Raw genomic sequence first — 18,895 nt, 5'->3', positions numbered from 1 at the left:
CTCCAGGTGAGCAACCTATCCTGAATTTAAATTAAAGAATGGAGTAGTATTTCGGAGCTGTGAATCAGGGCTCTGTTTAGTCATTGATCCCATCTAGCCACCAACTCAACTGGTGACGAAAATCAGATCCAAGCCAACAGCAGGTCTTGTGTGGTTTTCAGTTTGCTTGAAGCAGGAACTGGAGATGACACTAGTGAAGTCTCCTTATAAGTACTGGATCTGCAGCAGCAGAAAGAAAGATTATGGAGTCATGGCCATAACACCCACTACAAGGAACATAATCTGAGTAGTCTTATCTGGTGAAACATGAACCCACCCTTACTTGGTCTGGAAATTTGTCACCATGTACACAAAGACATAGGAAGGGATGAGATCTAACTTCTTTTGGATGGAATGAGACCCAGACAAGCCATTATTGACCAATGGAGGCATAGATCCTTCAGAAGAGTGTCTCTGAAGACACTGTATGTCAACCAGTTTTCAGAATACTGAAGATATGGAATCTCTATGAAGCTCAAGTGACCAATCACCCTGGTAAAGACTCTGGAGTGGAGGTGAAGCTGAATGGCTGAAGCAATTAAAACACTTCGTGGCTATGACTAAGATGGTAGTCTCTGTCTTGAAGCATTTTCTCACAGAAATTTAATGACCAATGATGAGCCAAAACATTCCACCTTTCTTCAATACCAAAAAGATCTGTGAATCTAAACCTGCAGTTTGGTTGTTTCCTACCCTTTCAACTGCTCACTTTGGCGGAAGGATGTGTACCTTTTCTCTTAAATGAACCAGTTTGGGTTAGGGTAAAGAAAAATGTGGGTATGTGCTTGAGGAGTAAAACTAATAACACAGTTTTTAAAGTGGAATAGACCCATACATTGTTCAGTATGCCTAGGGAAACCTCTGGTTAGTGATGCATCTAGTGTGGTGCTGGGAAGAGGAAGATGCTGCAATTCCACAAAAATGTCTGCTTCCTCAGGAAAGGGGGAGTATTCCAAGACTTTGTTCCTTGGCCCCTTTGACCACTTCATCTACCAAGAGATATGTGGGAGGGCGATTTGAAATAGTACTGACCCTACTGGAATGTCTTGTGAAGAGGTCCCTATCATAGGTCATGGTGTTGATGCTTCCTGGCTGGTTCCCATGGGTAGAGTCAAGGCCTGTGACCAGTGTTGATGTCCTTTCAACAGCAAGTCCCTCAATTTTACTGATGTCACATAGGGGATAAGACCAGTGAGGCACATCACCACCTTATGCAGTGCAGAACTCAAAAAGGATCTTGTGAGACCTTAGACATATCTCAGGCAGCAGAAAAACATGGAAAGTGCATGTCTTGTTGTAATAATTCCACATCCAAGAGAATGAATGAGACAGCTCAAGTGATCAGTATGGGAGGTGATCATCACTAAAGTTAGAGTCTTCAGCTCCAGGGCCTTTACTGCGAGTCCAAACCAATAACCTGTTCTAGCAGGTGAATGGGACCAATGACACTCTCCTGATAGCCCTGGAGAGTGGTAGCCTGCATCCATTTATGGCCAACAAGGACATAGGTGACTGAGCATATCCCTGTCCTATCATGCCCACCATACCTTGAAAACCAAGACACAAACATCCATAATGCCATGGAAGAGGGGACGGACCAATTTCCTTGTGAGAGGCCAAAGTTTTATCCTTCACTGATAATGATGGCATTAGACCAAGCATCTGGGATCCTTGACTCTTTGGTGATCTCCAAGCCATGGAGATTACTACTTGTTTCTGCTCCATAGAGGGCATTCACTTCACTAAACATGGAAAGGAGTGGGTTTTCTTGGGGAGAAGGGAATGGGACCTTTCCTCTTCCATCAGTAGAGGAGGCAACATTCTGCCAAGTACCACTCTTGATCTTTCCACATATAAAATATATTAAACACTGAGTGCAAAAATGCATGATGAATATCAATGTTTAATGGCAGAATGCATGGCCAATTTTTGATATATTCCAAATTAAACTTCACTTTTTGAGCAGTACATTTCTTTTTCCTTGGTGGTGAAGACATTTTCAACATCTTACATGCAATGCTGTAAGGTAACTCATATCAGTGTTGGTGACGTATGCGCGGAGCATAATTCCGGTTAGGCCCCAGGTTCTCTCAAAAGCGTTTGTAAAACCACTCTTATACATATAGGTTAAAATAGGATAAAATGCTTGCTACCGGGCCAACTGTACTAATCGGTTGTAGATCTACTAATATCGCGACCAGCAGTACCGGACCATTTTGGCAACTGCGAATATCATGACTAGCACTTAACGGGAAATCGTTTAATTTAATAAAGATTTAAAATAATTGAGGATTGGAGAATTCGTGAATTTTTGGCTTGTGGCGTGAATCCATGAATCGCTAAAAAAGTCATGAAATTCAGACCAAATTCGTGAGGGTTGGCAGCTATGTATTACTAAGGAATCAGTCTGGAATCATGTTCTTTTAAATTCTTGGTCTCCAATTACTAATTGGAGGATGGAATATTTACCTTGAACTGGTGACTTGGAATCCAAGAAAAGGTAAGCAATGTAATAATAGCAGGTAATGTATTAATACTATTAAAATATATACCAAGTTTATCATCTGATCATGGTAACAAGCTCAGCCAATCAGATACCAGAATACCTAGTTAGCATACAAAGCTCATAATCTAATTATTTCAATGGCTTCATGATATAGGGTCATATGCCAAGACTAATCAGAAATATTGCCTAGAGAGTGGTAAGAAGCTCTTCAATCAATCCAATAATGTGTTTAGAACACATTCATAATTAAAATCATCCAAATCCTTAAGAACATAAGCTTATAGGCATCAAAATCTGAACAGAAAAATATCTTACTGAATAGCACAAAACTCAGCCAATCAGATCCAAGCTCACCCCATTAAAATGTGTAGATGCTGATTATGACCAAACTCATCAAAGATTTTTATTAGGTAAGCCTTCACCAAGTCTGGTCTAAAACTTTCAGAAACACAGCCTCCACAGTTGTAACAACTTCATTAAATCAGATTCAAAGTCAACTCACACTCAATATTTGCATGAATGTTGCTCTTCATCAAACTCTCTTTCTGACATGAGCCTATGTACAGAGTTTGATCTATTAGGAGTATCACCTTTTTGAGTGGTAACATGTTTAGCCATTCATATGCAACGTTACCTTATTAATGTGTTGAGCTCAGTCATAATCAACTTAACTGAGACCTTGAAGATATAATCCCCGTATATTACAAGTTAAACAAAATCTATTCAGAAATACAGCATCTGGAGTGGTAGTAAGCAAATGTTGATGGAAGGTTGATGGAAAGTTGATGGAAGACACATGTCTGACACAGGACCATACAAGAGGCACACATGGCCTTATGGCCAGGTGAGATAAAACAAAACTAAAACAACAAAAAGAGTGGAAGATTCTAACCTACCTTGAACACCCTGTAACAAAATCCCAACTCCACTTTTGTAGCTAGCAAATGCTAATTCATAATTTCCATTAGCTTCACACTCCTGGGCAAAGCTGATCTGATTGGCTGCCTTGTAAATATAGTCTTCCTTGCCCCCTAAATCCATTGTGGAAATGCTCTCTTTCGTGGCAGAACGCTGTCTGTATGGAGATAAAGTATTCTTTCTCTTTACTTGCTGGCTAGTGTTAGAACTTGTGCTAGATGTGGACTCCAGGCTCGTAGAGCTTCCAGACAAAACCTGTGAAATGTCAAGGTCTCCCTTTCCATAAATGACTTTTGACCCACTTCTGGGCAAGGGGTCAAACTCACTGAGATCTACTTGTGAACTGTAGTATACAGAACCTGTCCTGGAACCAACTGTGTCATCTGATGATGATATTTCTCCTGTTACAGTACCATCTGTATCACTGGCATCACCCCCCCTTATCTGAAATTTGTAACAAAGTTGTAAATATGAATCACCTTGCCAAAAGGAACAGATTCTGTGTAACACACAATATATAGACAGGTATGGAGGAAGATATAAAAAGCAAACTCAAACATAAAAATTAGGTCATAATGATCTACTTTCAGTATGGTTGAGTTACTCAATCCAAGATTCATCTGAAGAGTTGAATTCACATACAGTAGTCCACCTCTTATAAGGCCACCCCTAATGCAACAGCAGGGAAGTGGCCTTATAATGAGGGTGGCCTTTCTAGAGGGGGATGACAAATGGGAATAGTAAATACATATGAAGAAAGTCACAAGTACATTTAATTCTAAAACATTTAATATTTTCATTAAAAAATCACATGCATGTTGTGAAATAAATGTAAAACAAATTGTGTCATCATTTTCAAAAGAATGCTATGAATAACCATTGATATAGTTTTAAAACTGTCTTTATAATTATGTTACAGATCACATTATCTGTCACTTTATTGGTAACAGTCTAAAAAACAAACCAGTCTCGTCAATATTAAAAATATCCTTGCTGTCATATCCCCTGCACACATCGTTTAGTCTTTTGTTCCAATCTTCGACAACTTCATTATTAACATCAGCTGATTCTCCACTAATGACAGAACATTTAATATTGTGTCGCAACTGAAATCTGTGCAACGATCCGTTACTTGCGGTAAAGTCGTCATATCACAATTCAACTGACAAAACTGTTGTTTTTTCTTGTCATTCAAATCAGAATACAAACGTCTCCTGGCTCAAACAATCTTCCTTTCTCCATCCATTTCACCTTCCCACTTCTGCAGAATTGTTTCATTATCTTTCATGATACTGTTTATCCAAGTCTTCCCAACCTTAGTTTTCTGCAAGAATCCTTGACACCCCCCCACCCCCACCAGTTGAATTACTTTCACTTTCTCTTCTAAACTGAGAATTTTTCTTTTCCTTGATGACATGTTGATCTTTTTGCAGTAAGTTATTCATGTTGCCAACTACAATACTGATAAAACAATTTTGTATTCATCTAAATAAACTGCTGTGTGTTTTTAAAGGAAGTGATCTTGTCACGGGATTTGTTAGTCGCAGTCTGGTACCCTATTGTTTTTATACATTTCTTTACACTAAGTGAGAGAAGCCAAAGCGGCTTCGATATGTACCATTAACATCACGCAGATTTGACCACGTGGCCATTAGGATTCATAATTTTGACAATTATTGCCAGTAGTAATAGCCACTAATTATCAAAGTGAACAAGCTCAACATCTTACTAAGGGAAGCCATAAAGGCTATCAAACCATTTTCCTGCTGATTTGGGTATTGTACATCGATACTGCCACTTCTCAGCTGTTACTACTGTTCAATAATTGTAATCTTAACATTTATCAGAGTGACTAAACCGGACATCTTATGATAACACAACAGTAAGGCTAATTGGATCACATGTAATTACCCTTTTGTATGGAATAAATTTGGCTTCTCGTGAGGCGTAAATGATATAATATTAACCTTAGTGGTACGTGTACTTTACTCAACACTTCTTTCAGTAACGAAAACCTGACATCGGGAAACAGAAATCGGATTACTTAACACACGTTATGAATAAAATACTGGTTCTGGATACATATTAAAAGAAAATGCAGCTGCTTGTGAGGGGTAAATTTTATATTATTGCACTAATATGCTGGCCGCTGGTCGCGTTAGTCAGGTGGCCTTTCACGAGGGATACTTTTGAACACAAACTCGTCAGTGCCAATGGATTCTGGCTGTAAGGAGCGGGTAGCCGCTGGTCAGGGGGCCGTTCAAGAGGGGGACTACTGTATTAGTTTTCAGGTGAAATAGGGTCCAAGAGATTGAGAAAGCATTAAATTACACACTGTACAGTACTGTATGGTCTAGTAATGTCAAAAGAATATCTGAAAATACTAAAATCACTCATGCCTGAAAATGAGTACAATGAGTAACAGCACATTATACACTTGCCTCTGTTTAACAGTCAACTATGAACACACTAGTAGGATATCGTTAATTCAGGAGATTACTTACCGATGGGTCTCAGTGACCTCACCCTTTGGTCACTCTGAACTAAACTTAATGTGCAGCCCATGACTTTACTGGACCGCTCCGGTGGACTTGTGGTTAGAGTGCCAGCCTCAGATGCACAAGGTTGTCGGTTTGAACCCCAACTGAGTCATACCAAAGACTTTTTAAAATGGTACTAACAGCTGACTCACTAGGCTCTTGACATTAAGTTAAGAGGTTAGTGTTTGGACTAGTTGGCTTGGTTTCAGGATAATGTGATTGGGTGGAACATCATGTTACATATCTGCGGCATGGTGCCCCAATACTAGATATCACTATAAACTGAATGCAGACATCGTAGCAATATGACTTAATTTTTTTAAAGCTACTTTAAAAATCCAAATCTCACACCCATCCAACCACACATACACACTCTCCATGACTGTTCTCCTACTGTTAGATGTCAGAATCTTTTAGTTTCTTAATTACACAACGTAAAAGCCATCCACAGAGTCTTTCTGAGGTACTTACTTTAAGACAAAAATTAGTCTGAAAACTTGTTTCCCTTTGACAGTGACCTTTGATCTTTTGACACCCCCCCCAAGCCCAAATCAATAGACCTCTTCTATAACTTAAGTGTAAACCATCCACAAACTTTGGTCAAGATATGTGGTCTAGAATTCATGTTATTATGCCCAAAACATTTATCTTTCTATCAGTCAATGACCTTGACATTGGACCTATTCATCCCAAAATTAACTGGTTTCTTTATCACTGAATGTGTGTGTTATCCACAAACTTTGCTGAAGGTACATGTAGTATTTGTTCATAGCTCTTTTCCTTCTTACCTGGTAGCAAAGCACAAACTAAAGGATGGGCCAAACTACCATGGATAGCAGAGACTTGGTAGAAAATGCTTGGGGCACTTTTAACATCTTATTGATAAACCAATGATCATGCTCCACAGGATGAAGCAGATTCTGATTTGGCCATGACTGAACTAATAGTTCAGGTGATAAAAACATACTCCAGGGCAATCCAAGCTGACAGGATGCCTGTGTGGTATCCAGTTTGAAAGGAGAAGAAACTGAAGAGGACACAAGTTAGTCTTCCCAAATAAATTAAGTTCAAGGTCCCCAAGCGTGCGATTGTTGTTGTTGTTGTGGGGTTTAACGCCATTTTTCAGCACGATAGGCTATACATGGCGGCCAGTATTAATGGTGGAGGAAGAACCCGGAAAACCCCGGAAAGAACCACCGACCCACGAGAAGCTACTGGCAGGCTTTCTCACATGCCCACATTGGCTGAATCTTAGACTCGAACCGCCGCAGACAGAGGTGAGATGGCAGTGATCCGTAACGAAGAGCGCTTTAGACCACTCGGCCACTCGGGGCCCCCCAAGCGTGCGAAGGTACAGGCAAACTGACAATAAGGGTATGGATGGGAGTGCCAAAAAAATTAACAGGGTTCTGTCTATCCTATCCAGTGGAACACAAACTCACCCATGGTTGGTAAGGAAGATCATATGCACATAAATGAAATCCTGAGAAGGGATTGTATCCGATTTATCTAGGTCTGGAATAAGTCCCAGCTGGGTCATTATGACCCAACAGGGGGACAGATCTTGCAGCAGGGATTCCCTAAGGACATTTCAAATCAACTAGTCATCGAAGTACTGCAGGATGGGAGACCTCAGGTGAGCTTCATTTACTCCCATCACCCTTGTAAACGTTTTGAGGGCAAAGGCTAAGCTAAATGGAAAAGCTAAAAAATGAAAGACTTCTTGCTCCTGGAAAAACTGAGGATATTTCCTGAAGAAAAGAAAAACATGGATTTGCTGGTATGCATAATGAAGGCTGACTGAGACAACCAAGCCTCTGGGTCTTATTGGCATCCCTGACTGAGGCAGTAGTCTCTTTTTGAATGGCTCCTCCAACAGGAAAGTGTTTAAGGTGGAAAGATTTATTATAACCTAAAACTGTATGCCTTTCTTGGTCATCAATAAAATCTGGGAGTAGACAGCCAAAGGATCATCTTTTTCCACCCTCTCTACTGTGTCTTTCAGCAGAAAATTCTCATCCCTTAAATGAACCAGTCTTTAGTGGTAAAAGTGTTATGGGGGTCTTAAGAAGAGGAGTATCTTCCCAAAAATGAAGTTCATTCATTTAAGGGTGATCCCATGATGCCCCAAAAGACCTTGAAAAATAGGGCTAGACATTTACACATGGGTACATCAGGAGAATGAATGCACAGATGGAGAGTATGTGAGTCCCCAGACCACCCTGTTTTCTTTGTAAAGTGGGAGGGGCCCAACAAATATCTTCATTGGCCTTTTCAGCTCACTTGTCAAAGTGATGGAAGAACAAGATGGCTGTTTTAATTGGGATTGCTTCTGTGAATATTGGGTCTGCAAACTATTGAAAATCTTCTGAGAAGGATTCAAGGGGAAGCCTAGATGAGCATGCTTCAAGGCCTGCCTTGATGTACTCGGACTGGCTGCAAGGGACCTGTGTTGTTAGTCTGTCAAATCCTGTGATGTCACTGTAGGAGTGAAACCTACAAAAAGTGTCAATGTGTCCAGAGTAGCAGCCCTCAGAAAGTTCTAACTGATCTAGCAAGATGTTTAAAGGATCCTGATCATCCCTACAGAGGTGGATCAACTGTGCTAACAGCACCATAGCCACAAATATGGTGTAGATCAATATTTTCACAACAGTACTGCCTCCAGTAGGTACTGTAGTGCTGCTAAAAAAACATCAGCCATCAAAGATATAGGTCCGATGGTTCGAGCTCTAAACTCCATCGTCTCCAAGGTTTTGAATGGCAGGTTTTCGCAAGTCCCTGCCAAAATCCTGAGATACACTAGCACTGAGGACATGGGGTTAAGCGGCATAGTAGAGAGTGAGCTCTATAGCTTGATGCCGAGACTAAATGTCACAGTGTAAAAACATGGACAGACCACCTTTTTTGTTGCATGTCAAACTTTTGGTCCCCAGAAAACATTTGGGAAATCTCCCACACCATAACAGAATGTGGAAACAAAAAAATTTTGGGTGTGATGCTCCAGACAGTCTCTCCAAATTAAAGTGGATTTTTGTTATTCAATACCAAAATCTTTGGATACAAGTCTGAGGAAAGATGTGGTAAACCTTGCTTACCATCTTATTGAACATACATATTTGTTCCTTCTCCAATGGTTGAGTCAAACAGGCTGGGGATGCAAAGGAAGGATGAGGGACCAATACAATCAGTTCTTCATACTCATTAGAGTTCACCAGCACAGAGGACATTCGTGTCCCCTACTCTTTCACTGGAGATGGCAGAACTTCCCATCCCAAGGTCTCTCTGTTGAAATCCCTCTTCTGAGGAGGGAGGCCTGAAAACAGGAGTATCCTTGTCTCTCTACTCCTCGTGGGCAGTGACAGGACAACCAGTCTTAGCTGAAATTTCAGGACAAGAATGGCTCTCATCCTCCCCAGGTCATCTATGAGATGACCGCCCTCTTCGTTGTTTAGTTCCACTTCAGCAAATGAATCAGGCTTGCATCCTGCAAAAAATCCAATCCGGTTTGAAGCCAGAGCATGGGCATCCATGGCATCATGAGTGGGAAGGAATATTTACTTCCCAACATATAACAGTGTTGAAAGGGAACATTGCAAAGTCAGACAAATACAACACAACTCCCTATCCCCACCAGGATGGATTGGTGGCATAGAGACATCAATGGTATTGACCCAATCCCTCTTCCAAGGCCAATGATGTACATCCAGTGACTGGTGATGTGTGACTTGTGCCTAGTGACTACCTGGGCAATGATGAACTGATAGATGAGTTATCATCAGTCTAATTAGAGTAAGACCACTACTTTCCCATTAGAGGGAAGTGTGATATGTTCTCTGGTACTACTACTGAGCCTCTGCCCACCTTGTCCCCCTTGTTCTGAGAGAATAATGCCACCCTTCATGGGCAATTACATCTATCTACTTCTCAAGGGACATATCTCATATCTTTCTGGGGTCAATGAGTGAAAGGTCCCATAGTCTCCTGGGAACAAGAAGTTATTTTCTGAATCCCACTAGATTCAGCAATTAAACTCTTCCCCTCTTACACTAATTGCAGCAGAACATTAAAACTCACCCTGCATTGACTTTTGGACAGAGTATTAAAGCTCACACTGCATTGACTTTTGGCCAGAGTATTAAAGCTCACACTTGTGTGATTTTATGACAGCTACTGTATCAACATCATATCAATCAACTCTCATGGTACACACAAACATTTGTCAGTTAAATAATACCCACACTGCAATTATCCATTCAGCATGAATTGGCTTCATTAATGAGCCTATCATGTGCTGAAAAATGGCTCTAAACCCAACAACAACAACAACAACAACATTAATGAAGCTGCAAGGTTCACTAATACAGTGCACTGATCATTACCAGTAAAAGCTTCCTTTGGGTGATGGCCTCTATAATGAGTTTAGCATACCAGTTGTGAAAGTGTGATTCTTCTTTTAAAACATTTACTGTCAAGTCTAGTGGTTGAAGATGGTTGGTACATATGGCTGGCACAAACAAAGGAGTGATTCCATTGTCTTTTAGTTTAGTTAGGATCTTTGCACTTTGGTGGCATTGGCTTCCTTTGTCTAGCACTCAAACTAAAACATGGTGTAAGTGATTATCTTGATAGGTGTTTGATTTGTGCTCGTAAAGATGGTAGTATTGTTTCAGTGTTGTTGGTTGCATTAACTTCCATTGATGTTACTGACTTGGACAAAAACATGGTTAAGTTTTGAAATTATAAGGTCTTTGATTGGTGCTCATACAAGTGGTTGCATTTTGTTTTACAAATTAAAGAATTTGCCATTTGTTTCAGCCTAGTTTATTCTCTTGTATTCTTAATTTGGGATATTTGTAAAGACTGATCCATGAAATTAAATACCTACAAAAATGCAAACTAAGACAGGCAAAACCACAAAATTTAAGAATCTGTGAAAATGTCTCTTTTTTAAAAAACATAAGGAAAATTGAGCCCCACTAAAATAAATGATATTACAGGATTACATTTCCACAACTGATGAACAAATGTGAATGAAGATTTTGGAACTACAATAGATAGAATTACTAACCCGATGTTAGAACATAACAAAGTAATACAAAAATAAATTCCCAATTTCTATCTCAAAGTGGACTATGTTCCCTTCCTCTGATAAAATAATATGAAATGGATAATTTCTATTACAGTTATATACATACCTGTAGACCTTTGTCTTCATTGTCAGTCACCTGAACCTGGTCATTTAATTTCACTGTGTCAGCATCCATTTCTGAACATGTAAAAATATAAAAAGATATTCATGTAGCATTTAACAAGAGGCCCAAGAGGGCTTGAAATCTAACATCTGGATAATATCTGCCTGACATCCAAATGCAAAAGCAGTTGGCCAAAACAACAAGATCAGGAGATTCTTTCTGTTGAAACTTCATCCAATGCTGCTAACTGCATACATAATGAGTTCAAAATAACTGTTTAATACTTGTTTATTTTAATGGCATTATAGTATCATTTGTCCAATATTTAAAGGCACCTACGTCAGGATGCTTTGTGTCAAAGTTGCACAAATTCTGTTGATGTATATTTTTAGACCAAAGTGTGTACATGTTTTCTAGTTTTAGTAACAGAGCATTATTTGATAGTGGAATGGAATCATATCTTATCATGTCTGTAAATTTATACACTGTTGCAATCAGTTTTGAAATGTTAACTATTTTTAGTAATAGCAGCCATATTTGATGGCAGAGACTGGCATAATTTAAGCAAAAAATTAAATGCCCTTAATGTCAGAATACTTTTTGTCATACTGGCCACATTGTGTTTTTTTTTAAATAAAAAAAGAATTCATTTAAAGAAAGGATCTGCCATTTTGAGCATCTGTGCCCATATCTGTTAAACACTTTTTCAGAAGAAGTCATTTTAAATTGTTTCTGTTTTTAGTAATGCCAGCCATATTTGATGGTGGGTTGGTATTGTATAAATCTGAAAGCCTTTTATGCCAGGAAGGATGCTTTCAGTAAAGTTTGGTCAAACTGCTTGGAGTTTTTCAGAAAAAGTATTTTAAATGTTTCTCTGTTCTTAGTGACTGCATTTGATGATGAAATGCATCATTTGTACCAAATTGAACGTTCTCTCTGCCGAAACAGATCAGTATTACAATGTGCATAATATGAAGGAACTTTTTGATACTTTAAACATCAACCGTATTATAGAGTTCCTGAAAGCAGTGAATATTTACTCTAAACTCTAAATTTTATGCCATCACCTTGTGCAGTTTTATGCAATATATATGCTGTCCCTTTTTTAATACCTATTCATTATTCTTCATTAACATACACCATTTATATCCCCCGTTGATCGGGAAGCTTTATTTTTCACCGATACCATCTTATATCGTTTTAATTTCAACTATTCGTTTATTATATTGCTGGTCGATATGAGACTTTTTATAATTTTCAAAAGATTATACATAAAACATTTTGTTTGGCACAAAATAGCCTAACAGTGCTGATGCGCCGTTAAAACTAAATCAATCAATCACTCAATCTGCCTAAAACAAAATTCAGCTGAGTGGTTTTCTTTAGAAGACATTTAAATGTTTGCCTATTTTTAGCAGTGGAAGCCATATTTTGATGCTGGATCTACAAATTTTTTATAAATCTGAAAGGTTTTCATGCCAACATGCTTTCTGTCAGGTATCATCAAATTTTGTTTTACACTTTTTGAAAAGAATTTGTTGAATGGTTTGTCTTTTGTTAAAGATTGTGGCCATATATGTTGATGGATCAGCACTAGTTGTATAAAATTAGCACTCCTCAGATCAGGTGCTTTTTGTCTAATTTGACCAAATGTTATTATGCAGGTTTTTAGACAAGTTTTAAAATGTTTTTTGACTTTTAGTAACAGAAGCCATATTTTATTCATCTTTTGTAATATTCTGAAAGGTCTTCCATGATGCTTTCTAACAACTTTTCAAAAATTCTCAGCAGTTTGGGAAAAGAAATATTATGAAGATTTTCCTATTTTATAGTTATAGTCATAATAACCGATGGAACACCAGTATTATTTGTAAAAAAAACCTAATGGTCTTCATTCCAGGATACTTTCTGTCAAAATTGGTCACAATTTATCATTTGGTTTCGGAGAAGTGCTCTAGAAGAGTTTTCTATTTATTTTTTACTGTTGCCATGTTTGGTGCTGGTTTAATATCATTTTCAAAATTGCAGGGCTTGAAATTAAGATTTGTTTGCTAACCCACAGGAGACCCATAATAAAACTTGTACTGTCCTGCGAAAATCAAACACAAGTCAGTTCAGTTGCTAATTCAACATTTATTATTCATTAAAATCAACTCAAAACAGAAATAACTGCAAGACTCATTTAAAGTTGAAAGTTAACGAGGCCTAGTTTCTGGCTTTCTGTTTCACCATCTGACCTAGGTCCATAAGGCCTAGTCTCTGGCTTTCTGTTTCATCATCTGACCTAGGTCCATAAGGCCTAGTCTCTGGCTTTCTGTTTCACCATCTGACCTAGGTCCATAAGGCCTAGTCTCTGGCTTTCTGTTTCATCATCTGACCTAGGTCCATAAGGCCTAGTCTCTGGCTTTCTGTTTCACCATCTGACCTAGGTCCATAAGGCCTAGTCTCTGGCTTTCTGTTTCACCATCTGACCTAGGTCCATAAGGCCTAGTCTCTGGCTTTCTGTTTCACCATCTGACCTAGGTCCATAAGGCCTAGTCTCTGGCTTTCTGTTTCACCATCTGACCTAGGTCCATAAGGCCTAGTCTCTGGCTTTATGTTTCACCATCTGACCTAGGTCCATAAGGCCTAGTCTCTGGCTTTCTGTTTCATCATCTGACCTAGGTCCATAAGGCCTAGTCTCTGGCTTTCTGTTTCACCATCTGACCTAGGTCCATAAGGCCTAGTCTCTGGCTTTCTGTTTCACCATCTGACCTAGGTCCATAAGGCCTAGTCTCTGGCTTTCTGTTTCACCATCTGACCTAGGTCCATAAGGCCTAGTCTCTGGCTTTATGTTTCACCATCTGACCTAGGTCCATAAGGCCTAGTCTCTGGCTTTCTGTTTCATCATCTGACCTAGGTCCATAAGGCCTAGTCTCTGGCTTTCTGTTTCACCATCTGACCTAGGTCCATAAGGCCTAGTCTCTGGCTTTCTGTTTCATCATCTGACCTAGGTCCATAAGGCCTAGTCTCTGGCTTTCTGTTTCATCATCTGACCTAGGTCCATAAGGCCTAGTCTCTGGCTTCTGTTTCATCATCGGACCTAGGTCCATAAGGCCGTCTCTGGCTTTCTGTTTCACCATCTGACCTAGGTCCATAAGGCCTAGTCTCTGGCTTTCTGTTTCATCATCTGACCTAGGTCGATAAGGCCTAGTGAATGGCCTTATGTTTCATCATCAGATCTATGTCCATAAGGCCTAGTCTCTGGCCTTATTTTCATCATCTGACCTAGGTCCATAAGGCCTAGTTTCTGGCCTTCTGTTTCATCATCAGATCTATGTCCATAAGGCCTACTCTCTGGCCTTATTTTCATCATCTGACCTAGGTCCATAAGGCCTCGTCTCTGGCCTTATTTTCATCATCAGATCTATGTCCATAAGGTCAGTTTGGTCTAATTCTATACAGTTTGTGAAGAAGAATTTGTTTCAAGGTTTTTCTGTTTTCAACTAGAGCAGCAATGTATGAAAGGTCTATATGCCAAGAATATTTCTATCATGTTTTGTCAAATCCTATTCAGCATTTTAGAGATCTTGTGTTGTTTAAAGGATTTTCTAGTTTGGTCAAACTTTATTGAGCAGTTGTAAGGAAGTATCATTTAAAGTGTGTTCTACTTTTTGAAATGGTTGTCATTTTCAATTGTGTACTAGCATCATTTTAATAAAATTGAAAAGTCATCATGCAATGGTGCTTTGTCAGGTTGTGTCAAATTAAATTCAAGTTTCACTGAATTGGGATCATTTGTAAAAACTAGAAAGGTCTCAATACCAGGATGCTTTCTGTCAAGTTTGGGCAAATTCCATTAAGTAGTTTCAGAGAAAATTGTATTTAAAGGTTTTTCTATTGTTTGTAATTGGATGCATATCTGAAGGTTAACTGGCATCAGTTGCTCAAATTTGATGTCTTCCTGCCTAGAAGCTTTCTGTTAAACTTTACTGAATTTTGTTCAGTACTTTTGGAGAGGTTTGTTTAAAAGTTTTCAATATTCTGTAATGATGGCCATAGCTGAAGTCAGATCATAATCTTTGGTAACAATCTGAAAGGTCTTCCTATCTGGATGGCAGCTTTATTTTCTTTCTAATTTGATTAAATTCTGTTTAATAATGTTACTGACATCTCATGGCAAATCATTTGAAAGGCCTCTATGCCAGGATGCTTAATGCCAAAATTAGCCCCACGTTTTTCTTTAGAAGTTTACAAAAGTAACTATTGATGGACACATGATGCATAATGTCAGACAGATGCAGGATCATACCACTGACTTATGAGGTTTACGGCCATGTGAGCTAAAACTCAATGGAAGATATTTGGTAGCAAAATACTGATACCCTAGGTCTCTGACTAAACACCTATTAAGTTACAGACAAGTATATCTGTGAAAATCAGCTTCACCAAATATGATTTTAATGAACTATAGTGAAGTTTTCATTTGCTACATTTTAATGTAGTAAGCATAAGAGAAATGTTAATTCCCTGCACATTAACACAACATATTGTACATAGAAGATGACAAAGGTACTAATAATTTCTATAACTTATTTTTATTAGAACAGCTTTTCATTTCAATGCCTGATTACATAATCATTAAGACATAAGCCTTCTACCTCCTGAATCCAACCCTACTAAAAAGACAAAAAAATAGCCATTTCTGTCTCGTTTATATAGACAAGGGCAATAACTCTTGTAAATTACCTCCCCTTGTAACAACCTGGTTTGCAAGCTTTGGACAAACCAGTTTACACATGTACAGAATTACTTTCTGAACATTCCAAGTTTATTTCTAAGGAAACTATCAGAAGCCACTGTCAAATTTGGAGTTATTATGCAATTTGATTATTACTACACGTGGTATATATTTGTTTATATTTTCCAGAATTCAGTATGAATTTGTCAATTGCAGACTTTTAAGACTCACTGTACCAAAATGGTGTCCACGCTATAGCTGAACACCTGTTAATGTGATTCACAACTTAGTGCCCCAGTGTAATTTTTTCCATTACCCTGTTAGTAACGGCTGTGATAGTAGCATATTATTAAAAATAAAATAAAGATAATTCAATTTCTAGCATTTTGGTCCAAATTTGAAGTTTCTAGCACTTTTAGTTCAAAAGTTATAATAATTTTACTAAAATTGAACATGACACATGGAACAATTTGTTTACTTCACATGTACTTCAACGTACAGTTTCTCATGAAAACTTTTCACAAATTAATCCTAGAAATCTTTCAGCGTAATAATTTGTTTCATCAACAAGTTTTTTCCAGATTAAATCATCCCAAAGTAACTCAAAATAAACAGCATCGGCTTCTTCTGGGTGTTAAACAGTTGCTCCTTCTATCAATTTAAATCTTGGCTGCAACCAAAGTGATGTTGTTGTTGTTGTTGTAGGGTTTAATGCCATTTTTCAGCACACAATAGGCTTTACATTGCGGCCAGAATTAATGGTGGAGGAAGAACCCGGGAACTCCGTGGAAAGAACCACTGACCCTCAAGAAGCTACTGGCAAGCTTTCTCACGTACCAGCAGCACACATGGCCCTAACACTGTTAAATAAAGTAGACTAAAATGTATTAATGGAATCTTCCAAGCTAGTTAGGAATGTGGTTGCTACTTCCTCTATGCCTGACTTGGCATCAATGGCCATTTTTTGACTGGCAGTAAAATCAGGCAATGACCATGCCTGGAGGGGCAACAGCTGGAATTGCTCGGTTCATCAACAGAGTAGTGCATTACTCAATGGTCAATGCACTGACTACTTTCACCAATTTGTATATCAACAGATGTGAGACATGCCTGTGTTCCATGTCTCTAATGCCACATCATAGTCTGGCTTTAAGGACAACCAAGTTAGGGTCAACTTTATTTTTAGGAGTGAGGATTGAAGAAGTTCATATACACGCAACTCAAAAACTGTCCCTGCAACATGATGCCCAACCTACTCTAGCCTTTTGGAACAATCCATCACAGCCTCAGAATAGGGATGATAGGCAAAATAGGGCAAGGGATCTTTACAGTCAAGTACTCAGGATAGATCCCAACCCAATATTAGAAGACAGCTGTCTAATCAGACTAGGAGGTAGAATTACCATGAAGGCAAGAAACCTAATTTCTCCACTTCCAAGCAAAAACCACAATCTCCAGGGTTTTAATTAAGGCTTTTTCTCATCCAGAATGTGAACGGGAAGTTGAGACTGACCATCAACTTGAATTGCCTCAACCATACATTCAACCACCAAAATTCAAGATGCATATGGCAAGATAAATCCATCTCTACATCAGAAAGGATGAGTATGCCATCTGGATCTGACCAATGCATATTTTCATGTCCCTATACATCCAGAAATCCAAAAATTCCTTTCACTGGGTCAGAACTGCAAAATGACTGATAGCCCCTCTCAGACGGGACAAGTCCTGAGTCTTAGATCTACTCAGTCTAGTGACAGATATACCTGGTAAGATTCCAGCATAGCCAAATCTTCTCAAGCAGCCACAGTCACAAGTGTTCCATCCCTTCTTGGACTGTCTTCTTTTTCACACATGGTTCCTGTCTAGACAGCCTTATGGAACAAACAATTGAAACTTTTTATTGTGAAAAAAAAAAACTTGTGAGCAAGAAGAACCTGCATTCTGACAGGAAAATGACGCCTATTCTGGGAAAAGTGCCAAATCAATAACATCATCCCTCTGAGTGCCTCAAATCCCCAACATGGGTGACTTTTTCCTCTGGCTCTTCGAGGATAAAAAGCTGGCATCAATTACTATCAAAGGCTCCCACTCAATCAGATTTGTTAACTAATTTTCATTTGCATCTACCAAATGACAATGTTTCCTAAATGGAATCTCTCCTGGAATTTTACATGGCCCAACTCAAATAAGTTCATGCCTTTAAGTTGCACTTAACTGAAGCAACTATCATACAGAACATGCTTCCTGATAGCCTTAGCAATTAGCAAATTACATGCCCTTTAAGCTGACCCAATCTTCAGTTCAGATCAGATGGCTCATTGGTCCCCTTGACCCAAACAGGCTTTGTAGCCAAAAATAGGTTACCATCAATTGGCAATCATAGAGTTGTCATATACTCATTCTCCTCCAAAGAGAGGTCAAGAGCAGCAGCCATGCAAGACCCTGTCTTCAGTCTGAGTCTCAAGCACTACTTAAAATGCACAATGGCAAGTCATGGCATATGCAAATGACTCTTTCTTCCAGTGAAAGCAGCAATGCAGGATATCAATTTCTATGTTTGTGGCTAAGGTGGGTTACATGCTCTGTGTACTCATACGTCTCAAAATCACCTCATGAAGATTTCAGGTCATAAGATTAGAGTCATGTCTGCAAGCCTCGCATTTGAACACGCATCAATCTGAGACATCGTAGAAGCAGTTGGCTGGTAAGCAGAATCGACCTTTCCAAGTTTTTATCTCAGAGATGTAGCTTCATCAAGACAAACTCTGGATCTGGTGGGTCCTGTGATGGCAGCTCAGATGACCACTAGACCCAGTTAAAGAGTCAGCCCAACCTATTAGCTTTGCTGGATTTGCCAGTAAAATTTTGAAGGTAAGAAGATTTCAGAACTCATCTTCTTAACCAGATGGAGGTCAAAATCATGTGACCTTAGGTTGTGGTGCTTATCAGTTAGGGTTATCATTCACATGGGGAA

At 38.9% G+C, this 18,895-nt stretch overlaps 1 protein-coding gene across 1 annotated transcript in view; it reads right to left on the bottom strand.

Moving 5' to 3' along the window:
• Window positions 1-18,895, bottom strand: part of LOC149804549 (inactive ribosomal protein S6 kinase delta-1-like) — an 80,608-nt gene that overhangs the window by 34,175 nt on the left and 27,538 nt on the right. The window contains exons 7-8 of the mRNA XM_089941406.1: window positions 11,202-11,272; window positions 3,442-3,907 (exon numbers count right to left, since the gene is read on the bottom strand). Coding sequence (XP_089797532.1) covers window positions 3,442-3,907; window positions 11,202-11,272 — 537 coding nt within the window. The remainder of the gene's footprint in view (window positions 1-3,441; window positions 3,908-11,201; window positions 11,273-18,895) is intronic.

The sequence above is a fragment of the Sinohyriopsis cumingii genome, chromosome 2, assembly GCF_028554795.1.
Source record: "Sinohyriopsis cumingii isolate HCF-2022 chromosome 2, ASM2855479v2, whole genome shotgun sequence".
NCBI classification, from domain to species: Eukaryota; Metazoa; Mollusca; class Bivalvia; order Unionida; family Unionidae; genus Sinohyriopsis; species Sinohyriopsis cumingii.
This window is presented reverse-complemented; position numbering and strand designations above follow the sequence as displayed.